Genomic DNA, 27,613 nt, shown 5'->3' on the forward strand with positions numbered 1-27,613 from the left:
TAACATTCACTTTCATGAAGCTTGTGGATTTCTACCGAACTTATATTTGCTTATTCAATGAGTACCATCTACCTCATGCAGCCACACATTTAGTGCCAGTTACATCAGAGCACTCACAATGTTTAAGCAACAACACAAGCAAGAAAAAAAAGATCAGTCATATGGACATACCTTTTCATTCATGCCACACCAGAAATTTGAGTATGCACTGCGGGAGTCCAGCATTGGAGCAATGATAGTTCTGTACGTGGCAAAATTCAGCGATGATTACAACCTAATCAAGCACTTCGCCCCCTTATATTACTAAAATAAGCAGTACAAATACTAAGAAATGGTAACAGTAAAAGGAAACATCTGTAGCATTTGTACCTTAAAGCTTCAGTTTAAAGGTAGTGTAGCAATATGGTACAGCTTTTTAACTGATCAGGATAAGGCAAAAAAATATGTCAGAAATATTTGTGCAGAGCAAAATAAATAAATAAATAAATAAACAAATAAATAAAGTGGCCACTGTCACTGCTGCTATCAGGCACAACAGCTATTCTCTAACAATATTCAAGAGGTCCCACTCTGGAAGGTCCACTATGTTATAGCCACACCCACGGTTCGTACGTGTAGCAAGTCCTTCAGCAAAAAAATACGCTGCAATAAAATCTCACATGTGAATGTTCCTGCAGAAAATCAAGGAAGTCACGCTCAATTAAAAACTGTCTCTTTACAATTACAGTGACTTATGAAATGTTATTAGGTTAGTTTAATTAGCACCAATACCTAATGCCCAATTTAGCCCAAGCCAATATAAGAGCCAAAGGTTCACTATTTACATTAGACAAAGCTTACAACCTCACCACTTTTGTAACACTCACTGTGCATTAAATTAAAAAGCACAAACAGGTGCTACAATGAAGAAAACATACTCTGATCGAGGTAAAGCAAGAAGTATTGTTAGCTGCAACACTCGAGTGTTAATTACAGAAATACAGTAGGCTTTCATCAATTCAACTCCGACTAATTCAATTTTTCGGTTATCTTGATCCTGACCAAAGGTCTTGACCTGCACCTATACATTTCTATGAGCCACAACTTTCGTTATTTTGATCCTGAGATTGGCCATTGCTGAAATAGTGCTAACTTGACTGGTCGGCACAAATGCACCTGACCCCATTCGTGACACCAATGGCTGCAATATCTGTCTTGGCGGTGCTAGGAGACAGTAAATGGGTTGAACAGACGTCATCTCTAGCCATAAGTACCTATTTTCTGCCTGCCCTAGGAAGATTTGTCAGAACATTTCCTGCCCGTGCAATTGAATACAAAACCACATTCGCAACAGCTTACCATCAGAGTCAGCCTACCCTCACCACCACTTCCATCACAAGATGGCAACAGCACACCACTTTCAGTCTTTGGTACAAGAGCTCATTCAAAAGATAAGTTATTTTACTTGCTGAGCTAGCGGAAACAAGTCACATCACAAGTTTTTGGCATTCCGGAGAATTGCGGGTGTTATAGGGTAACTAGTGAAGTGGTTAGTCTAGGCGAGAGTGAAGATTGTTATGTGGCTGTTTGATAAACACAGAATATCAAATTCGGAATGGACCATATGAAGGATGACATGTTGTGGACCACAAACAGCAATAAAGTGCTGTCTGAGAGTGATGACAATGGACATTAAGTGCAAATAAATTTTCATCCTGTGAAGGCTGCTTTCGTTTTTTTTTTTGTGTGTGATTTGGAATTTCCACAATTAGAAGCATGCTACATTTCGCTAAAGAATCAGTTGATTGTGAGGTTTCTAATTTGGGAGTTATGATGCCATATCTACGTTAGTTCTTTTAGTGTTTAGAATACTGTTTGCCCAAGCTCATTGGTTGCACATAGCAAGAAATGTTTACAGGAGAAAGCACTGACATGAACGGAAGGAAAGATGACACACAATACAACGCTGTTTTTTATTCATTGTCCTTAATTATTTTTTAGTTTGAACCCACAAAAGGCAGATGCACATTTGATCTAGGGGGTGTGCGAGAATCTGGGAAATGTACGGTAAAATAAATCAGTGGTATGCTCTGGCAGTTTTTTTTTTTCTGCCTCTTATTTAATTAGACATACTGGATAATTCGACAAATTCCATCAGTCCTGTCAGGGTCAAATTACGGAAGTTGATTGAAGCAAGTCTACTAATGAAACATGAGAGCAAATCAACTTTTTTACGCATTTGAAATTCACTTTTATGAAGCACAATCCTATAAATTTTTGGATTTAACAAAAAATATTTTGAACACCTAACTGTTTTACCATACCATACCTAACTGTTATTCAAGCTTAACTCTTTGCTTACTGTGTGATACGATACCATTCCTCTGCCTGATGGTATCTTTCGCGAAAATTCACTTTAGCAGTCAACAAAGAATGCCTCTCACTGTACAACTAAAAGACTGAATCTTTAGTTTTGTTCACATCTGCCAATTTTCGGCAGCTTGGGCAATTAAAAAAAAACAGAACTTCGACAACACGTATCATCAAAATCCACATCCACTGCACATTCCACTTCTCGAATCAAACAATGCAAAAACACCTACTTTTCATAATTCAGCTGATTCAGTGCTGAATATTTAATTAACTGAGCGGCACGGTTATTCAGCTGTGCAGAGCAGCTGCTTCACTATTAGAATAGCCATCATAGAAGCTAACTTCTTCCCACTGATACTCACACATATATAATTTTTAACATGGTCGAACTTGAAGGAAAGTTTAAACCACGTGAAAAACACAATTTCTACACTTCTGATTTAATTTCAGTGTTTCTTATCAAAACCACATGTTAGTCATTACTCTGTTTCCTGCACTTACATAGTATAACTTGAAGGAAAGTTTAAACCATGGTGAAAACATATTTCTGTGATTTCAGATTTCTTTATATTCAGTATATATCATCTAAATTATCAGTTAGCGTTATCTTTTTATTGACTTTTTTCCCCCCTGTGCTGCTTTGAAAAGAAGATGGAGAAAAGCGCAAAAAAAATATAAAGTGAATATTTTTGTACACATATCTGCAAACGAAAGCAACAAATCGTGGTGGTTTTGATAATCAACTGTTTGCTATGTGACCTCCACACAGCCTTTACTGCACAAGATGATGCTTCACTTGCTTCGTATGTTCTTTATCGCGACACTACTAATTAATAATACAACATACCTGTTCTCCTCAACTAGGTCTTGTATTGTTTTGGGGTTTGACAGCAAGGCATCACCATCAAGAAACTGAAATGCAGTGGGAAAAAAAACAGTATAGTGAATAATAAACCAGCGAGTTAGTGGCTCCTATTAATAACAGTGGAAGCCTTTACCAGTGGGTATTTTGGAAACTAGAACAAACTAACCTCACTGGCAAGTTCTTCTGTCTGATATTATAGTTATTACTTGGAGTTGATCATGAAACAGTCTTACAATGTCAACAAAAACTCCAGCGCTTAAGAAAAACTTGTTGTGAACCAGGATTTCAAAAAATAAGCAATGATGTCTCTGAAAATTATAATGAGCTAATAAAAACAAGCGCACCACAGCTTTATAATCTTTTGCTGTTTGACACCACTCAAATGCCTAAGACCCACTTTATAAACATGGTTGCAATGAATCAATGTCCTCTATTGCCTACAGCAATAAAGTATTCAGTGCCTTTGTAAAAGCATCACTACAAAGGTTTGCATAACTCACATTTCCTTTAAAATAACATCACATGAACTGTTGCTGCATAATGTCTGGCACCTAAAAGCTGGGCTGAATGAGTTATTTGTCCATTTCATTCAATTCAACGAAATCAGGTCCTGAAAGCCCTGCTGTTACTCATTAGAAAGCATTGAGCTAAGGCATTCACCAACATAATAATCTACACAAGCAAGAAAATCTATTTCCAACTTTTGATTAAGTTGCCATGTAAATGTGACTCAATTCTCAGTGTTTTTTTATCTTGTTGAAGGCAGAATAGTAAAGATCCATTATTCAAAATTCATGTTACCAGCAAAATAAAATCGGACACCTGCATTTGAGGTGTGTGCTTTCTCCTTGTACGCTGTTTCATTTTGCACTGCATGGTAACATGAATCAAGAATCCAGCAACCAATGAGCCCTCCTAACAGCAGTACCAGGGTCCTTCAATACTTTTCACCTGGTCATGAAACTTCTCTGAAAGTTTCGTATAGGGACAGAAGGTGGCACCAGGGATGTTGGTGTAAGTAGAAGGTGAACAATCTGCCATGCTAGATGGCCGTGCTGCGTGATTATGCAAATCTTTCAGGAGGAAAAGCGCCTCTCCCACGTTTATTTCAGCATGTTTGTAGAGTGAACATGTAACGGAAACTTTTGGCAAGATAATTTAATATGCAATGTGTTTGTGTTTAAATTAAACATGGATCTGTTTTATGATTGATGTTGCCCCCCTCCCCCCTAGTAGCCTTCCTTGCACAAACTGTTTCGTTTGGTTGTCTATATTTGCACTTTGTCCAGTTAGTTGGATAAGTCAATTATATTTGGTTAGCGAGTTGAGTGTGTTAGTTATAAGTGTATTAGTTAGTAGGTTAACTATATTTGCTTAGTCATTAGGTAGGTCATTAATGAATAATTTTATTTCAGTTATCCAACTTTGTTAATCAGTTGATTAGCTTTGTTAGTTTGATTCGTTAATTAGTCTTGTTAGTTACCTTTGGTTGGTTGGTGTATTACTATGTAATAGTTTATTGGTTGGGTTGGTTTTGTTGTTGTAGTTGTTAGATTAGTAAGTTAGGTTAGTTAGTTTGTAGTTTGATAATTAATTTAGTAATTACTCATTTGTTTGGTGAGCCAGTTGGTTAACTTTGTTACTTTAGTAATTGGTAAATAGCATTTCATTTGCAATTAGTAATTAGTCAGTAACTAGGTTAGTAATAATTAGTAATAATTGTGTCATTTAGTAATAATTATTAAAATTTAGTAATTAGTTGTTTAGCCTTGTTGGTTAGTAATTACCTATATTTGTTTGGTTAGTGAATCAGTTGGTTGGCACTGTTAATTTGAAATGCAGGTTTTTTACATGCAGTGTCATAAAAATGCGACGTGAACTTGTTCTGTAGTCGATTTCTAACAACGGAGTAGACCAAGTGTACAATTTGAATTATGAATTAAGCTGCTGTTGCGGACACAGTTGAAATTGGAAATGAAACAAGGCATTGTAGTTGTTTCAAAATTGTCTGTGTTTAAGTTTCTGAACGCTGTACAGAAACAGGGCAGTGATTTGCTCGCTGCGTCGACAATGTTCACATGCCGATAGAGGCAGTCGATTTTTTCGCAATAGCGAGCATAAGCACAGAACACCTGTGGCATCCGTCCGGCATCTGCTCCAGTCCACCTTCTACTTGCGCCAGCGTCGCGTCCACTGTGGGCGCTATATGAAGCTCTCCCATAGCATTATGCGGAAGTTTCATGACCAGACAGAAAGTATTGAAGGACCCTGACATTACTTATAGGCAATGAACCAGTAATTTACAGGAAACCTTTGCACTGATATCAAAACATAACTTGCATGCTCTGCATAAAGATTTGGGAATGCAACTTTACTCTAGGCTTGATGTTCTTAAAAGCTTCAATGATGAAATTTCATATGCTGCCCAACAAAAGGCACAGTCACTCCCTTTCCTGTTGGTGGCATTAGTTATGGAGCTTCAAATCAGTGTCAAGAATGCTCTGTACTGGCCACAAGAAAAATTATGACAACTAGAAAATTTTACAGATGTAATTGGCAAAATCATCCCAATGGCAATTAGACACAACTCAAGGTTCTGATGCGAGGCACAACAGCCTGCAGTGGGCCATGTCTAACACACTGTGTCGATACAGTACGATGGCAAGCAGGGAACAACTGCTTTAAATGCCCATAATTAAACAAGTTGGCCTTGTCTACAAATTTTTGCAAAACAACATTTACTCAAATAAGTTTTAAAACTGCCAAAAGAAAAACGAAAATTCTCATTGAAAGAGGCTTGAAGCCTTTAATGACAGTACCACTGATGCAACTGTTAATACAATCAGAGCAGAAACCATATATGTAGTGCCAAACATTACCAGTTGATCTTAACACGCTTTAACACATTTATTTCATTTACTGCTGTGTCAAAAATTTTGAAGGTCTTCATTTTACAAACTTCTGTGCCTAGAGCCTCAGTCCTAAGTAGCCAGGCCTTCAATTTTCCAGTTTTTTTCTCTTTTCACAAGCTTTTTTCCTGTTTTCTACATATATTTTATTGCAACTTTCCTCACCACTATATTTTCTCTTCACCTGCATCTTTCTCATGGAAGCAGGACAGTTCAAGTGTCCACTGAGGAGTGACACAGTTACAATGCTTGCAACCCTTCATTTCCTACCTCCTTTACCCCTTTCATTAAACCTACTACTACTACTACTACTACTACTACTACTACTACTACTACTACTACTACTACTACTATGTACAAAAAAATCATCTGACATATTTTTGTGCACTTTTTCATTAATTTTACCCACAGCGCTTGGGTGACATTACAGTTGAGGAGAAGGGAGTAAAAGAAAAAAAGAAAATAAGAAAAGCACAATAGCAATACACAGAAATGTGAGCACGCCATACAAATGGGAAGGTAGCACTACAGGTTTAAAAGCAAGCAAACAAGCATACACTGTCATAGCACCACAATGAAGCTGTCATTATCAGCTATATATCCACAACCACAGCTGCTCCTTACAGTGAACAATCTATATAATATTGCACACATATGATAAGCATGGATAATTTGCATAACAGCACAGAAAACAGAGGACAGTTAGAAAGGATAGACATGCGCACTTGTGTCTATCAATTTTTTGCAGACCTATATTATTGCATTGTACAATTATACCAACTGAGACAGTTTTCATTCTTGTTTCGTCCTCAATTCGCAAATGCCTACACTGCGTACTTCAAAGTCAACTCGCTTGAGTAATTACTTACTCTTCATGCTCACATGCAAGGTGTACAACATACTAACTGTGTCACAGCACACCAATTGGCAGGAAATGCTGAAATGTTCCTAAAAAGTGATGTCTTCAGCTTTTACTCTTTTGTCTTTTTTTTTTTACTGGGGAACATTTCTAATTGATTTTTAGTTAAAATCAGATTTATTGGTCCATAGGGCTTCATGTCCCAAAGCTACACTGTGGTTATGAGAGATGTAGGGCTCAGGATTAATTTTGACAGCCTGCGGTTCTATAGCGTGCACCTAAATCCAAGTACATGAGCATTTTGTAATCCACATAAAAAACACAAGGTTGAAATCAGAACGATAGAGGTGTGTTCATAACTGCATCAAATAGAATGCATTGCAAAAAAAAGCTAGCTGTGTCTCAACATAAATACTCTCCACCTCTGCTCCAAGTGAAGCAGGAATTGTACAATTGTGTGGTTACAGTAAAGCAACTGAAGACTGTAGCCCTTTACTCAGACGCTCATCTGCTAAAAAAATGTCACACAGCATCTTCTTTCATTCATGCTAACTATCCTACTGAGTAAGCAACACTCACCCCCGACACTAACACATCTACAACTGAAATGGAAATAAATATGCATATCATTGCCAAAATCTAACAGCATTTTTTTCCCTTCAATATAAGAAAATATTAATAAACTATGTGGCTTTTTTGCAGCAATATAGCTGCTATCTATGGTAATGCTAGCTATTCCATGTGAAGAACATCTGAAAGCTGGGCTAGTAGAATGTTTATTACAACCAATGCACCCATAAATAAAAATACAAGAAGGCAGAGGTACAAGTGGCCCTGGTACTTGCAACTAAGTGGCTTCATTATGCTAACATTGTGTTACATATGTTTGTTTTCTTGTAATAAGCAGTAGCACAGTTACGAGAAGCACCATCATTTGTCTCTCCATCTTTCTGCATGCTTGTCCCTTGTTATGTTGGTCATAATTATTCCACTAGTAGTATTCCATTAGTATATGAGTATTTAAAGTAAGTATTTAGAGCAAGCCTTGGGAATACCCATGCAAAACTAGTACTTTCAACTGTGTGCACCATTGGCAATCAATGCTACAGTCGCTTATAAGTCATGAGAAACCTAATGCTAGGCGACAAGGTTTATCGTAACCATGTCAACTGCAATGTAGAAATGTTACAGTGCAAATTTTCACTGGTCAGCCCTGTGCAGCTTCAGTGTGCCATACACAAGCTATGCTGCATCTAAGAGCTAACAGTGATCTGTTCACAAACAGCCAATGTACACCTTTGCAGGGCATCTTTCTAACATAAGAAAAAAAAACAGAGAGAGAGAAAAAAAAACATGCTTGCAGTGACTCATGCTGTAGGACACAGCAGCACTAGTTGGATGAGTTGATATGATGCAAGCATGTTTCCTTGATTCCAAAAGAACTAGCCAACACCAACACCTTTTAATTGTTCAACTTCCCAGTCTTGCAAGTCAGTTCAGGTGTAAACTGGCACATACTGAATTGGAAATGTGATAACTTTTACTATAGAACCTGACTACTAACACATGATATATTTAATTATGCCTCATGCTTAATCCTTTATGAAGGGTGGAGAGTTATCCTTCTTTGCGACTTTATGCCTTAGCTTTGATAAATGTTTCATTTAAGTTCAGTATGCAATAAAATGCAAAGCTAATTTCTGTCAAACAAAACTGTTAGTGTTGTTACAAAAACAAACTTCGTTAACAAAACTGTCAGTGACATGCTGCATCAAGTCATTTGTTAAGTTTCTATGCAAGCAATCATGCACAAAACAAGAGAATCCACTCATGCGTGCATCCATGTGGCTGCTGACGAATTTGACATGGAATAAGCTTGCTCCTTTGTAGCCCACTGCATACAACACAACCAGAAGGAAAGAAAGAATGAAAGGACACATGCTTGCAGCTGTACATTCAGCACATGAATTTAAGTTGAGGCCTTGCCCAATTAAGAGTGATGTACGTCCTTACGTAGATTATACCAAAAGAAACAATGCATTTGTAAGAAAGCAACCTGCTTTCTGCCAGCTTATGCTTCCATTTTTCCGGCGAACATGTACACATTGTTATTCATTGGTATTCTAATTTTAAAAAATACACAGAATTTACTTTTGATAAGTTATATGTAGTACCCTGGTAACATGGTCCACTTTCAGTCACAATCAAGCTAGATCTGGATTGAATTTCTTGACCATGATTGGCTCCCTTCTGCAGCTCACACAAAGGAAAATTCAATCCCAGTCGGGCTCAATCACAACCAAAAGTGCTCTGTGTGACTGGAGTATAAGCCAATGCATTCTTAGAATATACTTTCTAAACTGCAGTTTTCTGCAGTCATTCCTTAATCATCCGTCTGTTTTGTCTCCCTTCACATTACTCTGCATTTTGTAACCTGCACATCATGCGCTCAATTAAAAAAAATTTGCAGAACTCTATGCACTCCTGAGTGCAAACACAGGATTTACTGCACATCTTTTCAAGGACTTACAAAGATAAAATCAGCCCACAGTGTACGGGCAACCTGGATCGCCTCTTCGCGTAGCCGTATGACATGCCAGTAGCGTTGTGCTGTCCACTTCTGCGAGCCTTCTTCATCAGGAAAGAATGCATCACCATCTTCACTGGTTACGTTGACATTGTGATACTCGCTGGACACTGCTTCTGCCCAGGTGTCAACCATTTCAGGTGTCTGGTCCACATTATGGTCTGTGTAAATCCTGCATAGCAACAATAAGCAGTCCAGAAAGCTAGCAAACAAAATATGCTAGGGTAAGCCTATTTTATGTTATCAAGACATGCATAAAGCATATGGACAACATGATTTGCCAGAGCCAAATTAAGATGTAATGAATCAAGAACGCACAGGTCAAGGACGCGAACTTCAACTGATTTAGTGCCGGTAAATCATGTTCCACACTGCTTGAAATAACTAGCCCTGATTTCTTGTCCAACTAACATAAAAATATGTTTTTATGTTGTGGAAGTTTAACAAAATGAAGCTGAGAGGAGCACCTGACTACTTGTCAGGTTTAAAACTTAACAGTATGCGGCAGAAAGCTTTAAAGGATGTACAGAAAACGTTATAACAAAGTTACTTTATTTAAATTATCATTTAATCCCAGTTCATCACAGTACCATCCATAGTGCATGAGTCTTGAAGGGACCCTGAAACAAATCCTCTTGAGACAGAATGACACCCTGGAATGAGTGTGATGCTTTTCAAAGATCGCATTACCAAAGAAGTTTTTTTTTTTTTTTTTTGAAGAAATGCATACGAATGGTGATATAATGAGTGCAATGTTCACTTTCCCCTTCTTTCTCAACTGGAGCGCTGCACCAACAGTAATGCCCTGCCTATCACTCCTTTCTTTCTTTTCCTCCTTCTGCAGTGCCCTTACAGTAACCCTTCAAAGCTAGCATCTGACAAAGGTGTCCAAGGATGACCAAGAAGTGGTTACAGGACAGGCAGGATGCATTAACAACATCCACTCCCCATTTCTTAGAAAATGTGGAAGGGTGTGCATGCATGCGCATGCCCAGTGACTGGTGTCATGACCCATCACCCTCCATGTAATGTCATCACTAACACTGTGTTGGCCAGACAAAAAACGGGGGTTTCGACAGCCACAGCAGAGAGCAAGCAATCTATTTATGCGAGATTGTAGGCTCCCTGCTGTGTGCAGCCAAATAATATTTGGCATTCATCGTCATGGCAGCAGCACTCTCAACAAGTCAAGAATGTTTTCTTAATGCATTCAAGAAGTGTTTCAGTGAACCTTTAAACCAAATAATTTAAAGTGCTATATTGGAAAGCTCTGCTCAGTGTGCAAGTGAAAAAAGTTAGAGATGGAAGCTGTCATTTTTATATGCCAAATGCCATTCGTGTGCCCATATTACACCAACTGCCTCACTTAGGCCTTGATTCAACATAAGAAATGTGCACGTGTAAGGACAAATACAGCTGAACCCCAATTTTACAAGCCAACACTAAGCATGCATGTAAACAACTAATCAAGTTCAACAAGTTACAGCAGAAACCTTTTGAACTTTGGTACGATAAACTCATCATGGAGAACAGAACTTACAAGTATGACAACACTACAAGTAGAGTTATATCAGCTTCATAGCTACCATCCCGCACTACCACAAAACCAGCTAGCGTCCCTGTATCATTTGTTTACACTAACATAAGAAGCTTGCTGCCCAAACGCGAAGCACTCTGTAGCTTCATTGATTCTTCTGATTGTAAGCGTCTCGTACTAACAGAAACATGGCTGAATTCAACCATCGATAACACAGAGCTTAATTCATTCCTTCCTGGTTTTGACATTTTTAGGTGGGATCGTGTAGGCAAATACTGAGGAGGTGTTCTGAGCTGCCCATCGCAACCTTTGTTGCTCCATTTACGATATCACTTCACCTCTAGAAATTTTATTCAGATTGTGCAGTTCTTCGTACCTACGAATTATTATCGGTGTTTGTTATCAACCCCCCAACGCAGATGCTTCCTTCACTATTGACTTCCACGAGGCACTGCAATCTGTTACGATGTCATTTAGTCATGCACAACTACTTCTCTTAGGTGACTAACTTTCCTGATATAACATGGTCTGCACCAGTCATAACGCTGTCTAAGAAAAATTTTGAATGTAATTTTCTTAACACACGCCTCACCTTTAGTTTGATGCAGCTAGTATTTACCCGAACGCGAAAAAATGAACAGTGCTCTAACACACTTGATTTTATCTTAACATCCCATCCCGACAGTGTTTCTTCTGTAACACATCTACCAGAACTAAGTGATCACTCAGTACTACATGCAGAATTATCCTAGGAACCACCTCAGAGCAAGAAAACAAAAAATAAAATAACACTTTACAATAAATGTGATTACATCAGTATTAACAATGCACTAACCAAGTTTTACAGCTGATATATTATAGATTTTTCAAAGTGCACAGTAGACACCAACTGGACACTTTTTAAAAATAAAACGATCGGACTCACTAAGACTTACATGTAAACTATCATCTTAACCAAGCGACCTTCGTCCCCATGGTTCAACTACACATTAAGACGACTAAACAATAAATAGAAAAGATTATTTCGCAAAGCCAAACATTCCAACAGCGTTCCTGCCTGGGAAAAATATTACGCCAGTGAAAAGGCATTTGATTCTTTGGCCGCAACAGCTAAACGAACCTTATACTCAACAACACTCCCTAGCATGCTGCAGAACAATCCCAAACAATTCTGGAAATACATTAATCCAACTAACCATAAACCCTTATCACTATATGATGGCGACAATAACTGTGTTCCTGACCATAAAGCATCTGAAGTACTAAACTCTGTCTTCTCTTCCGTATTCACTCCCGAACCTGACACTGACCTCCTAGACTGTCCTTACCTCAACCACTCAACCATGCCAGACATAACACTAGAGGCATACGGTATCACCAAACTAACAGAATCCCTCAAATTAACATCCCCAGCCGGCATCGATGGAATCAATTCCAAAATGCTTAAGAACACTGCGCACATCCCTAGTTCATTTTTTTGCCATATCTTTCAGCAATCATTATCATCTGGAGTGGTGCCACAAGACTGGAAAATAGGTAAGATAATTCCAGTACCAAAAAAAGGATCATCACCATCGTGCCACAATTACCGTCCAATTTCCCTCATCAGTGTTTGTTCCAAACTAATGTAGCATATAATTTATTCTCATATTGTAAAGTAACTAATATCCGCTAATTTTTTTCAATCCTAATCCACATGGTTTTCAGAAAGGCATGTCCTGTGAAACTCAACTAGCTCTCTTTGTTAATGACATCAGCTCACATCTTGATCAAAACGTTCCCATAGATGCCCTCTTCCTAGACTTCCAAAAGGCTTTCAACAAGGTTCCTCATAAACAGCTCTTCCTAAAACTATTGCGTCTTAATCATAACCCTTGTGCTATCCAATAGATACGCAACTTTCTGACTAACTGTCAGCAGTTCGTTTACGCTAACCAATGCTCGCCTAAATTATCACCCGTTATCTCCGGCATGCCATAAGGCACTGTCCTGGGACCACTAATCTTCTTAATATACATTAACGACTTACCGAGAGGTTGCTCTTCGGAAATATGTTTATTTGCTTATGATTGCATAATCTATCGTCCTATTACTAACGACGCTGATTCTCGTGCTCTCCACTCCAACCTTAACGTCATTGAAACTTGGCGTAATAATTGGCTAATGTTTCTCAACGCCAAAAAAACATCGCTACTTACTTTCCACCGTCACCAATAGTTTACTTCAGCTAATTACATTACCTGCGGTTCTGAAATATGTGCTGTGACTTCTTATAAGTACTTAGGTATTAACTTGTCCAGTAACCTCAGTTGGTCCTCACACATTTGCAGCATTAGCAATGATGCCAATCATGTACTATGCTACCTGCACCGTAATCTACAACTTGCGTATTTAACACTTGTTTGACCCAAACTGGAATATGCATGCTCAGTGTGGGACCCATACAAACCTAACCTGGCAACAGCACTGGAATCCATACAGAATCGTGCAGCAAGGTTCATTCCCTCTGACTATTCTTACCACACTAGCGTCACTAAACTTAAGTCATCTCTGAACTTTCCAACCCTCGAGCACTGCCGCAAAACAGCAAGACTGTGTCTCTTTTACAACTTTTATCACTCACTTCTTCACCAGACCGATATCAAGCTTGTGCATCGCACTTCATCCCATCATAGCCATTCAAAGGCTGTTTATCCCCTTCCAGCTCGCACCACCACTCATCTTAACTCTTTCTTCGTTCAAACAGTAAGAGACTAGAATCATCTACCTGCTGAAGTGGTGCACCTCTCCAGTCATTCATCGTTCAAGGCATTCATTGAAGATATAACTTAGATGTGGCCGCCCCTCATGTAAAACCCCAAATGGGCTATTTGAGGTATGAATAAATAAATAAGTAAATAAATAAATAAATAAATAAATGGGGAAGGGTCAAACTTTTGTAAAATTTGGAATTTCCTAAAATCTAAAAATATCACACTGCCTTGCTTAAACCAATTTATTTCTAGTGAAAACAGTCGGTTATTTTACCTTGCCTATGGTTTGTCAGTAATGGCATCACACAGCTCTCATATCTCACGAGAGCGACAAGAGCCAGTTGCCCTTCCTCTTGAGACACAGGAAATTGCCCAAGGAGTTAGTTGTCAGCACACAGTATGCATTTGCATTCATGTCGTTATCTTCCGACACTTGTTCTTCATTACCAACGGGCTTCACAAGATCCCCATCATCCAACTTCTCTGTTGCATCAATGTCTGCACTGTCATCAGCACTTCCGTAATCAGTGAAGTTCACACCTGGCAGGATATAGCACTCAGCTAGCTAAGCTGCTCTCAGGAACTGGAAGACAAGCGTTTGACCCGCTGTTTTGGACTGGCTAAAATGACCTAGCTTTGTCGTGGAACATTTTGAAACCGGCATGTCTACGGCAATTGATTTGGATTGCTTTGTTTCACTCCAGGTGGCAGCCACCATCTCTATTGACATAAAAATGGTGGAACTTCATTTCTCACACATCTGCAAGATGAAAAGCAACTTTTCAATCATTCAGTGCTTGTAGGAACATTTCATACTGTTTATTATTCCTTGATCCAGGGTTTCAATGACAGATACTGCAATAGAAAAATAGTGTAACTCTTTATATGTCAGATGAACATAGGGGATGTAGTGTGCCAAGCAAGTGTCCAACAGGAGGCACACTTTTCTCTTCTGCCAACATACATAATCGTTAGAAATCTGTCACTCACTTGGAGAAAATGGTGCAAGACATCTACGCGTTACCACTGACAGTTTATTGCATGGGCAGTTTATTCCCCATTAAAATACCGCAGCTTCAAACTCTGGCCAGTGATGAGAGGGGATTGCTTGTCAGTCCCATCCTTATTGATGCACAGCAAGGGTGTAAGCTTTTGCTTGCTGCCTTTTCCACAGGGTTCCTCTTTGCAGGTGAGTGTCTTATTTGGTAGCATTTGTTGAAGAAGCCTCACTCAATGGCATTGTACATGTCATCAGGGGCATAAAGCCTGTCAAAATGTCCGGCACATTCTGCAACAACCAGCAGTCAGCTGCAACATTGACTGTGCTGCTTGGCTCATCACTCAGCGTTTTGCTGATGATTTTGCAGCACTCTTTAAAGTGCGACAGCCAGCCAGCGCTTGACTCGAATTCTTCGCTTCTCCAAGTGAGGTGAAGACTCTTTGATCACATGTCTACAAACCACATAAAAAGACTTTCTTCCAACTTTCCATGCAGCCCTGTCTAGACTGACATTTTCATTGATGCACTTTCTGACTAAGTGGCTTAAACTATAGCATCCATACCTTTTAAAATGGTCAAGAGGGTGCTTGTCAGAATGCCATGCTCAGTGGAAATACCACACTTCTTGGGCCCATTGCTCATATCGCAAAGTGCTTGCACTTCTAATACAATTAGCATTCTTAGCCTGCCTCCCCCCTTTGTAGTTTGTGTCGTGTTTCTAGCCTCTTAACTCTCGCGCTCTTTCGAATAAAAAGAAATACTTCAAAAACTTAAGTACTGGTCGGTATCGAATCGAAGCCCTTGAGATTGTTCACCAATGACTATGTTTTATACAACAGAATTCAGAACAAAGATGACCAGCTCAACCTAAACTTGAACCTTCAGAAAGTAGCGAATTGGTGCAACGAATGGGAAATGTTGCTAAATGTGCAAAAATCAGTCTTTATGTTGACAACGAGAAAGAAAAATACTCTAAGCTTTAACTATTATATAAGCAGTAACCTACTTGGGCATAACTTTTACCAGAGATTTAGGTTGAAATGCCCACATAGATCATTTATGCTCCAAGTCCATGAATGCATTGTAGTCCCTAAGGCGAAACTTTCGCGGTGCAAATATAGAAATCAAATGTCTTGCTAACAATGTCTTGCTAACAAGTATGCTCAACCAACTCGCCCACATCAAGCTTCTGTTGCTAACAAAGCATTAATAAGGCCCATCGTTGAGTATGTAAACATCAAATGGGATTCATACACTGTTACCAATTGTCATAAACTTAAAAGAGTACGGCACCTTACTGCCAGATTTATATTTAATAAATATTTAACCTTTTATTCCCCAACTTAATTATGTAAACGTGCCAATCTTCCATCACTGGAGTTATGAACTAAGCAGGAAAGGCTAAAGTTTCTTTATCAGATTATTCATAAGCCCATCATTGCAAACAATGGTGAGTACTTCAAAATCCGTACCAATCTAGGCACCATAGCCACATGCATATATCACTCCCGTCAATATGCAACGACTGTTTTAAATTTAGTTTCTTCCCTCGTGCGACTGCAGAATGGAACAGGCTGCCAAATGCCATTGCACAGGCCATGACCCCAAGTGCTTTTTTGGATGGCTCTGTTCAATGACAATGTGCCATAGCATTTTGTCCTATTTTCATGTATGAAAAATGTGCAGCTGGTTGGTTGCTTGGTAGCTGAGAACATTAGTATGTGCCCTTACCCACATATGTCATGACTGCCAAGCTGATAACCTATGTATTTACCCTTTGTACCTTTTCTTTGTTTTTTGGTCTGCATGCGAAAGGATGTTCATTTGTACCATATATACTTTTTTTTATCTTTCCACTTCTCTAATAGCCTCAGCAATGGTGGAGCTGACCGTATTAATACACAACATGAATGAAATCATCTAAGGCACTGCCATACCACAAGACTGCATAATCGCAGCCACAGCTGCTTGCAGCAATGAACAAGCGCGTCATCACACACATGCACATGTGTTGCAGGTGTATACAATATCTCTTATAAATCCATTTAGGAGAGCAAAAATGGGCTGGTTTAAATGCCGCCCTAATTTTTCTTTATTTATTTTCCTTGGCACTGTTTTTTCACATCTTTTCTCTGGAGGGGCTATGCAAAACTGGAAGAAGTGGTCAACCTTCCTTCGTAAGATTGAAACTAGAAACACACTAAATTTAATGACAAACATTTGAAAAATTGATACTTCGTTTGTAAAATTGAAAAATTCATAAAATCGAATTTTGTAAAATCAGGTTCAACTGTATTACCTTATCCAGTAGCTGTGACGTGAGTGGGACTAACTTGCAGGACACACAAATTTTAAATGCAGCCCGTGTCTTGGCTCAGCTCTTTGCTGTGTATGCTTATGGGCGCCCCTATAACATACCACCACACCACCAGGGCGACTGCGCTCCACGGAACTCAAGCGTCCGTGCCGCGTGAGAGGGATCCATTCTGACCATGGAAGCCAGCGCACAGCCGATCAAGGTTTCTGTACCTTTTCATGAACAAATAGTTGTTATTCCTATATTAAACATACAACTGGTGATGAGCGAGTGGATCAGAAGTGCAGGACCAGCCTGATGAAGACATGAACCTCAGATGCAAGCATGCAAGTTATTGTGCTCCCACTGTAGAGAAATGGAACTCTGTGGCCTTCCTGCGCGAATGTACAGATATGGCGACATTCAGCAAGGTGGAGGAGTACAGCAACCAGTAGTCCTGGCTCTCATACACAGAACAGTTCAACACATTCTTTAATGCAAAAGACATTGAAGACAACAAAAGAAATAAGTGGATATTCTTGTCAAGTGTTGGATCCAGTACACATGCCACCCTATGCTGTTTGTTGGCACCAGCAAAGCCGAAAGAAAAGAATTACAAGGAGCTAATGATGACATTGAACAACCACTTCAGCCTGCTGTTGTCTGAAATAGCCTGAAAACTTTCTATTCAACACACACATTCAGCTTGAGAATGAAAGTGTCACGGTGTTCGTTGCTGAACTTCAGCACATGGTGGAAAACTGCAACTTCAGCAAAGCTCTCAACTGCATGCTGAAGGATCACCTTGTACGTGCAATCCATGAAAAGACTGTGCGGTAGAGGCTTCTGGTGGAGAAGAACCTTACCTTGGAAAAGGCAATTGACATCACGAGAATAGCAGAAGCAGCAGATCGAAACGCAAGGGAACTTCAGAAAGGGCATGTGGAATCGCCCAATTCTCTAAATCAAGAAGGCACCGCCAATTACGTCAAGTACCACTATAAAAAGTGCCATTTGGTACGAAATGGACAGAAGGACCCAGGAATAAAGCCAAAAGAAAAGGCAAGCCCGGATCCAAAGAGAAAATGAGACCCTGGTTTTGCTGTGGAGGACATGACCAGAAACCACCAGGGGACATATTCTCATATAACCATTTTCGGCAATACTATCACCTTTGCACGACACAGTGCTCAACCAGCCAATCAGCTCATCTGGTTTTGCTCAACCAGCCTATAAGCACACACTGGAAGTGATATCGTCGAAAGTGATCGTCCAAGAACACAGCTCCAGATTGCAAACACATCAACACGAAGTGCTACAAATATGGCAATGTGGGATATCTGGCGAGCTGCTGTCTTTTCAACACTGAGAAGACAAGAAGTCAAGAAGGTCAAATGAACAGTCTCGAATCAGGTAACAATCCAACCGAGCACTTTCTGAATTCACTGGAAATAACTTCAGCTGTAAGCCCCATCACAGTAAGCTTTAAGGTGACTGGAGCACCACAGAAGATGGAGTTAGACTCTGGCTCATCAGTCTCCATGAATTCGGAAGCCACATACAAACTGAACCAGCATTCGCTATCCCACCTGATGGCAACAGACATCAAGCTAAAGTGCATCCATGATGCCATTCCTGTGCTTGGTTCCTTAAGAGCATACGTATGCCAAGGCAAGAATACATGTCAACAGTCACATTTGGTGGTTGGTTGCAAGCAAGAGACCAAACTTGTTTGGCAAGGACTGATTGGCAACATTCAAGCTTCTACCAGGGCAGGCGAACATGACACACCTGGTAGAATATGCAACAGAACACATGGTGTAAAACGTGTTACAAGAGTTTAAAGACGTGTTTGTGGTGTTTGTTCTCAAGGGACCTCCAGTTCATGAAGAGCTTTGACTCGCCCTCGGTCGCAGTACTACCGAGCCCACTCTGCACCTTATGCACCGCAAGAGAAAGTGGAGCATGAACTTAAAAGATTGGAAGACAAACCAATAATCACATTGGTTGATCAATCATAGGTATTTCTCACAGTACCATTGCTGAACGCAGATGAAAAAAGCATGAGGATTTGCAGAGCCTACATCTTGGGCCTGAATCCTGCAGTGATTACAACCCGATACCTACAATTTGAAAGGTTGAAGACATTTCTGCATTCTTGCAAGGTGGAGTCAAGTTCACAAAGCTAGAGTTCAAGGAAGCCTACAATCAGGAATCTGTGGGTGATGAAATAAGCACACTCCTGGTCATTAATACACACAGAAGCCTCTTGAAGCACAATCGCTTAGCCCCCTTTTGTATGTCCTCAACTCCGGCACTCTTCCAAAGAACTATGGAACACGCTCTTCAAGGAATCCCAGGTACCTCTGCATACCTGGATGATGTCCTCGTGATGGGAAAGACTGATGCAGAACATCAGCAGACCCTTCAAAGGGTCCTACAAAGGATCAAATAATCAGGTGTGAAGCTGAAACAGGAGACGTGCAAGTTCTTTAAACCATCGTTTGTGCACTTGGGTCATGAGATCAGTGTAGCTGGACTTCAGCCTGCAAAGAAGAACACAGAAGCCATCATCCAAGCACCAGAACCCAAGGATGTAGGGTAACTAAGATCCTACATTGGACTCTTTTCGTGCTACGGAAAGTTCCTACCCAACATGTCATTGCTACTAGCACCCTTGTATGTGCTGTTACGGAAGAGCACCCGTTGGAGATGGACCGATGAAGAATGAGACACCTTTACCAAGAGCAAACAAGCAATAATGAAGGCCAAAATTCTAGCCCACTACAATCCATCAAAGCAGCCTGTGCTAGCTTGTGTCGCCTTACCCTACAGTGTGGGAGAAGTATATAATGTAAAGAAGGGGTAAGGCATGAAGACATGGACACAAGAGAAGTGGACAACATGAACACCGACTATCAACTGAAGAAAGCACTGAGGTGAAAAAAAAGCAAGACACAAAACTCATCTGCGCATGCTCTGGAAAGGTAGCACCACATGTCAATCAAGTACACGCACCAGTCTACGTGAGAGGTAACTGTTAAGGCATTTGATCTCTTCCTTATGTAAAGTAATCGAAGGCTGCATCACGCACGCACTTCCACCATTATTGATATGCCATGCCTCGACCATAAGACGCGTATCTTCATTCCTATGCCTGTACAATATCGCGCATTCATCTAACTTAGGTGTGCAGTTACAATCTTGGCAGTCTTGGCAATGTAAGGAAAGATTAGAAGGCGATCCACCGGTTAACGACCTTTTATGTTCCATTAGACTCTGATTGATACACCGCCCCATTTGCCCTATGTATAAATGGCCATAGCTAAAGGGAACTTTATACACCCCACCCATACGACAGTCAGTAAAATTGTTGTTCTTGATGTGCGTCACTGGACAAATATCTGTTCCTTTTTTGCCTTTCACCAGCTCCTTTTTTCGCTGTACGGCGGCACATATCTTACCTAGCTTATTGGGAGCAGTGAAAATTACATTAACACCATATCTACTTGCCACTTCTTTAAGCCTGTGTGATACTGAATGAATGTAAGAAATAGCCGGCCACTACTCTTTTCTTGCTATTACTGCTTTCTGTAATCACGTCCGTCCCCCTCGAAATCGACTTCTTTACGCATTCAGCCACAGTGGCCACTGCTACGCTAGGATACCCTGCTTCTAATAGGTGCCAGACCTGTGCATTAAAGCTGGCACTCATTTTGTGCATGCACGATCTGGTGGGAGAAGACTTAAGGCACAACATGGCAATTCCGTTTTTTACTACTTTGGAATGCTTGGATTGAAAGTTTAACAATGGCTTCGAAGATCTAGGGGAGTACTGCCAGCACACGTGATTTTGTTTGAAGACCAAGGAAGTGTCTAGAAACTGTATTACACGTCTTTGAGGAAATTCCTTGGTAAACTTTAATCCACCTCCACTAAGTTTAAATTGCTCACTTACTGAGGTAGCAGCGGAATCAAATTCGTCCTTATTGCAGAAAATCAGGTAATCATCAACATATGAAATACCTTAACACAATTGCCAAGGCCTTCTCTAAGCAGCTGTCAATCGTGCTCAGGTAACTATCCCTAAGAATAGGGGCAACCTTTGATCCAATACATATTCCTGATTTCTGCAGAGACACGCTATCTCTCCACCCAACCAGCGTTGACTTTAAGTACATTGAAAGAATTTCTCGAAAAGCACCCGCGGAAACACCGCATCTATAAAAGCCGACTCTTGGACTTGGCGATAGTGCTGTCGCACCAGCAAAATGGAGTGGAATCACCACTGGCATTCGTATCTTGCACCTTCATGCCAGCGGAATGAAACTATTCACAGGCAGAAAGGAAAGCTCTTGCCATAATATTTAGTGTCACACACTTCAGAGACTATCTTTTGTGTCATTGTTTTATGGTAATGACTGATCACAAACCATTGGTGGGGATCTTTTGGGCAGGCAAGGCAGGTCCAATTATGACTGCATCAAGAATTCAACAAAGGGCTCTTACCCTTGGAGATTACAACAACAGCATCAAGCACTGTCCAGGATGCTTCAATGGGAATGCAAATGCCATGAGCAGGCTGCCACTGACGACATGGTGCACAGATCTAAGAGAACCACCAGAGCTCATAAATTCGATCTACAACCTCGAAAAGCTAACAATATCAGTGAAGCAACTGGAAGACCTCACGAACAGCGACCAGACCTTAAGCCAGGTTCTACTATGGGCAAAGGATGGTTGGTCCCAAAGCATGTCAAACAAGTCGCTACAACCATTCTGGAACAGGCATGATGAACTGAGTATGCATTGGAATCTTCTCTACTGAGGAAACTGCATGATTGTTCCACCTTCTGCCTGCCAACGTATCCTTAAGATATTCTATGAAGTTCACCAGGGTATGATCGTCATAAAAGGCATGGCAAGATCCCTTGTTTGGTGGCTTGGCATAGCTGCTTAAATAGAGTACTGCTCTTGACTGTGTTCAGAGTGCCTTCAGCATTCTCCAATGCCACCTATAGCAGAACCAGTGTCCTGGCCAGAACCGCACGAATGCCGGGAGTGCTTGCACTTGTACAATGCTGGGCAATTCGAGGAGAAAATATTTTTTGTAGTAGTTGACACGAAGTCAAAATGTGTCGAAGTGCTCATTGTGTGCCACTTTTAAACAATGGAACACCTGTGTGAAATTTTTGCAATGTTTGGATTACCAAGGTGTATTGCGACAGACAATGAAGTGCCATTTACTGGTCAGCCCTTCCAAGACTTTGTTGAAGGAAATAGGATCAAGCATCTCCGAACTGCTCCTTTCAATCCAGCTTCAAATGGCTAGTCAAAACGAGCAGTCCACACAGTGAAGGATGGTCTCAAAAAGATGAAAGGAGGAGACCTCAAGCTCTGGCTAGCTAAATGGCTGCTCATGTACCCCACAGTGCCATGTCTAAATGGAACATCCCCAGCAGATCAGATGTTCAGTTACCTTATCAAGGCAAGGCTCGACCTTGTCATTCCCAAGAAGGGTGAAGAGGAGGCTATTACGCATTCTGAGCAGTGGCCCAATTCTAAGAAAAGCAGAACACACTACAAAATATCATTAAGGTAGTTGTTTGCATCTTTGGCAGAGGACCAAAACTGATGACACAAGTGGGTCAATCATTGTAACAGTGTCAACTCCACAAGGAGACATACACCACCTCTATGACCAAGTCGAGCAACAGTCGACACTGGCTCCAAACCAAGTGGAACAACCTTCTGCAGTCCCGACATGGCTGTGACCATGCGCCCAATGAAACACCAACAGTTTAGACTAGAGGGGCAGTGCGAATCGCAAGACGTCCCACTCGAACTATCTAAATTTCTAAAATATATATAACCTGCTTTCACTAAAACAGGAGTGCTGCGTGTGTTTATCAGTGCCCTTAAAGATGGTGCCCCACCACCAGCACAACAATGCTCCCTCATCGTGCATGTGCGAAATGCATCATCCCTCAGAGCTCAAGTGTCTGCACCCATGAGGTGCCCATGCATCGCTTTATAGATACGCATTCCGACCATGGAAACCGGTGCACGACCAATTGTGATTTCTGTACCTTTTCGTTAATAAATAGTTGTTATCCCAGTATGAAATATACAACTCTGCATGCGACATTATGATTGGACCAGTCAGTGCATGTCCTAATTATAACATGGCCAAAGCCGATGCAAAAGCTTTCGACACTCCAGTGGAAAGCTTCTGGGATCCTAGATGTGTAGGCAGCTTGACCAAATCATATATTTAACAAATAACTATTTTCATAATAGGTTTTATTTCAGTGGCTTTCAACCCAGAAAAGGTGTTCTGCACACAAGTAGTTGGCTCCCGGCAGTGATACCTGCCAGACAGTACTCGTATCGTTTTTCTTTTCTTTTTCTTGGCTAGACAGATGCCATCACATTGCAACTGATGCATCCATCCATTCAGTTCAATGTTCATAACAATAGTACTTATGCTTCCCTAGGAAGGGGTTTTTAATTACCACACAGATATATCTTTCTTCAGGCCACTCAAAAATATTCAAGATGTTAATAGCAATTTTATTTTGCTGTTCAAACTGCTTCATCATAACAAGGGCTCACTATCAATATGCTTAGTGTACACATGCTCTGGCTGCCTGCAGTCAAAGTAAGCATAAAAGAGGCCCTAAAACACCTTTCTAAATAATCACAGGAAGTCCTCACTATTGCAAGGTGTCACCTTACAAATCTTCTGCCACAGAAGGTTTTCAAATCCTTCAAGTATAAGCGGAGTTTGTGGTAGCTGAAAGTTGTTGTCAATACATCAAAACATGGCTCGTACCCACAGGGGGGATTGGCCACACTGGGTTGATTGAAAAGTGCATCTAACAAAATACCAGAAGGGGGTGAATACAAACATTCAAAACGAAGCATTTGGCAACCAAATGCTAATAGAAATTTCTAGAGGGCCTATACATAAATTTAGGATAAAATAAAAATAAAGTGTCCCACAGTTGGTACCCTAGCAGCGAAATCTTCCGGGCACTTCAATGAACTTGTGTATAGTAGTAATCATTCACTCATGGCTTGCGGCTAATTGACAGGCACCAAAGTACAAAATGTTTGGCGTAGTAAGTGCTAAACCCAGCTTATTAGTTGGAAATAAGTGGAACATTCTGCAAACGAAGGAGCAATTGACAGCAAGAAAGAAAGAAATGGTCCACAGTTTCTGGTTTATTGCAAAAAGAACAGATCTCGAGGTTAGTTGTGGATAAACCAGACCTATGGTGGTAAAAATTTAGGTGGGGAACTCTACAGCAGAAGCTTGTTAAGGTCAGATCATATTGTCATAAAATGCAATTGCTCGTTTTCCCCCAGAAGTTAATATGCCAAAAATCATCTGTGGAAAATGAATTATTCATTACAATTTAGAAATAAAAGGCGTTTAAATCTATCTCCTGTTATATAAAAGCCTCTGCACTGTCACATGACTTTCTCATCTTCTTTCATATCCACTAGCGTGGTAGCTATGCACAGGAGGGGGCAACAGCCAGAAGGCTCCAGTAAGGATCGTCTTAATAATACAAACTTACAGTTTTCAATAAGTGTAAGTCTCCAATTACAATTTGATTCGTGAAATAGCACATGCATGCAAGCTAGCCAACTTTTCTCAATGCATTTCAACTTATTTCCTTTCACTTATTGGAAATGGCCTATATATATATGTCATTTGTCCTTTCATCATTATCAGTCTGTGAAGTTCACTGCAGATTGAAGCCATCTCCCAGTGATCACCACACATCCGCTAGGCCTGCAAATTTTATCTCATCAGTGCATATAATTCTACGCCTGCCTGTGTGCATTTCCTTTATTCTCACTCACTCATGGTGCAATTGAGGTTATCTATATCGGCGCTTTTACGAGCGCATATATGCAATATATCTTGGAAAAAATAAGAATGAGAATAGGCATGAGAGGCAAAAGCAGTAAATAGCTTTGATAAAAAAAATCCAATAAGAAGGCGCTCAGTCCAGATGCCACGTGGCCAAATCCAATTTAGCCTGTTTTCAATATGAATTCACGTTATCAGCTGTTCTCTAGAGCAGACGACATGCTTGCATAACCTGCGCTACAATCATCGCGAGGCATACTAAGGTTATATTGTATGTAGGATTATGAAAATCGACAGCGTGCTGCCAACAAAAATGACAAAGAAATTCATCAACATATTATGCGATGTTAATTCCTAACTGCGGATCATGTATACCACTTTCGTAGCAGCCGTTACTCGATCGATGTAAATAAAAAAGTAATGATTGGGAAATACGTGGTAAATTTTATCGTCCCACATGGCGAGCAACAACATAAAATGTTTATTACACTTTTTTGCCAACTTCCTATACAGTTTACAACAAATGGATATTTCGCCAGCGATATATGATCGACGGGGGTACGTACTGCGATATCGCACAGCCAACTTACCATAAACTTATCCTTGATTTGGGGTAGCTTTGTTGCTCCAGGTAACCGAAGAAGTAAGGCAACACGTGCGCCTTATTTCTCAGTATGACAGCAATGAGCACAGTCGGTGGTTCGAGTTTGTCGCCTTCGCCTCTTGCCGAGGAGCTCACCACGCCTACTAATGACAGAAGGGAAAGCCAATAACCCAGGAACATAAGCGAAAGGTATCTCATTATCAAGCACCAAAGCAGGAACTTCAGTTGTTGCTTTTTGTCAACGTTACGAGTGAAGCGGGAACGTGTGACTATTTATTATCTGCCGCTGACAGACGCACTAGTTATTACACACGTGAAGATGCGGAGGAGCGCGTAGGAGCAGCAGGAGCGCACCTGAAGTTGGATCAAATCCGGAGCGGCAGGTGAGCTAGACACGTGACAAAGTGCACAGTGTTGCCGGGAGCTTTTCAAACGAGGCCAACGTGGTCTGCAGTTTGGCGGTTGTTGACCAACCAACCCTAACAACATGCCAAGAGTAGCAACGCATGCCGGGAAGCACAACTTTCGGCGCGTAACTCAAAATAGACTAAATATAAATTGTGAGGTTTAAAGTACCGAAACTGCACAGTGGGGTAGGAGAGACGCCGTAGTGGAGGGCTATGAATTAACCTTGACCGCCTGGGGTCGTGCCCCCAAAGCACGCTGCACAAGCGTTTTTACATTCCGCTGCCATCGAAACTTGTCCGCTGCGGTCGCGAGAAACAAGCCCGAGACAATTCGTGCTCAGCAGCGCAACGCCACTGAATTCCCATAAGTATAAATTTAAAAAAAGAAACGACACTGAGTCAACGCAGTGGGTCAAAAGGGACAAAGTGTGTTGAGAGCGGCGGGTTGAAAGCTGTGAAACAAGCTACATACCAAACACGTACGTCTGTACAATTTTGATTCTTTTCCCCTTTATTATTATTATTATTATTAACGTCGTCTATATCACCTTTATATATTGCAGTAGCAAAAAGGTGCAGTCTGGAAGCACAGCTACCACGGTGAATGCGGTGTTCTGTCGTCTATAATAGCAATCTCGCACTTCTGCTCTGCTGATATTGGCTTGAACGTACAATGCACATACCGATATTTGGAACAAGCCCAATGGCACAACAGTGCTCGGCACAACGTTGGCCCATGGCATGCCCATGATCAGCTGCCGAGCGCGGCCCACATTTGGGGATTGACACTTGCCTCAAGTTCGCCAACGTTAATTATGGCCGCAACGACATATTAGACCAACCTGAATGGATATATATAATCTGGCCAACTGTTAGCCATAGTAGGACCACGCTTGACCCGGTGATATTTAGCAAAATTTGGTAGGCTGCTCGTTTATATATGTATTTGTTTTGATACCAGGTGTTCTTCACGAAAATTTTAAAAAATTGCCTGTGGTACGATAGCACCATGCAATTACCCTTGAGCTAAATTGCACGACGAGGTGGCCATTACTTCTACGAGACATGAAAATGCTTAATTGAATAATTAACATAATTACACTAATTAACATTTAAGTTAATCACTTTATTGTACATATATTTCAATATACGAATTATAGCAAGCGAGTTCGCAAGGCTTATCCACTTTGAAAGTAATTATTGAAGTGCCGGATGAAATGAATTGGCGTTCCAGTTACTTTCGTGTTTAATGCATAAGAAAGCATTTTCGTAACAATGTAAGTCAAATAACAGTGCATTTTCATCGCAAGTTTGACGGCACACACCGCGGTGCCATCATCAGAATTCGTTCTAAGTGGGTATATGCTTAGTCAACTCGAGAAGTGAAATATGTGCCATTAAGTAATTCGATTAGTGTAATTACGTTATTCTATTAAGCGTTCAGATTTTTTGTGGAAGTAATGGCCGTGCTCATCGATCGAGTCATTTATCTCGAGAGTTAGAATTGTGCATCTTTATGGTACCCAGTTCCTCCGAGGCACTGATATGTACCTTATAAT

General features: G+C 40.6%; 1 protein-coding gene across 2 annotated transcripts in view; it reads right to left on the reverse strand.

Moving 5' to 3' along the window:
- LOC142584593 (glycosyltransferase 25 family member-like) overlaps nucleotides 1-26,037 on the reverse strand; it is a 438,601-nt gene extending 412,564 nt beyond the window's left edge. For both annotated transcript variants that reach the window (XM_075694721.1, XM_075694713.1), the window contains exons 1-4: nucleotides 25,634-26,037; nucleotides 9,516-9,744; nucleotides 3,200-3,264; nucleotides 172-241 (exon numbers count right to left, since the gene is read on the reverse strand). In XM_075694721.1, the coding sequence (XP_075550836.1) occupies nucleotides 172-241; nucleotides 3,200-3,264; nucleotides 9,516-9,744; nucleotides 25,634-25,845 (576 nt within the window). In that variant the 5' untranslated portion in view covers nucleotides 25,846-26,037. The remainder of the gene's footprint in view (nucleotides 1-171; nucleotides 242-3,199; nucleotides 3,265-9,515; nucleotides 9,745-25,633) is intronic.
- Nucleotides 26,038-27,613: the final 1,576 nt, after the last annotated feature.

Source organism: Dermacentor variabilis, chromosome 1, assembly GCF_050947875.1.
Source record: "Dermacentor variabilis isolate Ectoservices chromosome 1, ASM5094787v1, whole genome shotgun sequence".
NCBI classification, from domain to species: domain Eukaryota; kingdom Metazoa; phylum Arthropoda; class Arachnida; order Ixodida; family Ixodidae; genus Dermacentor; species Dermacentor variabilis.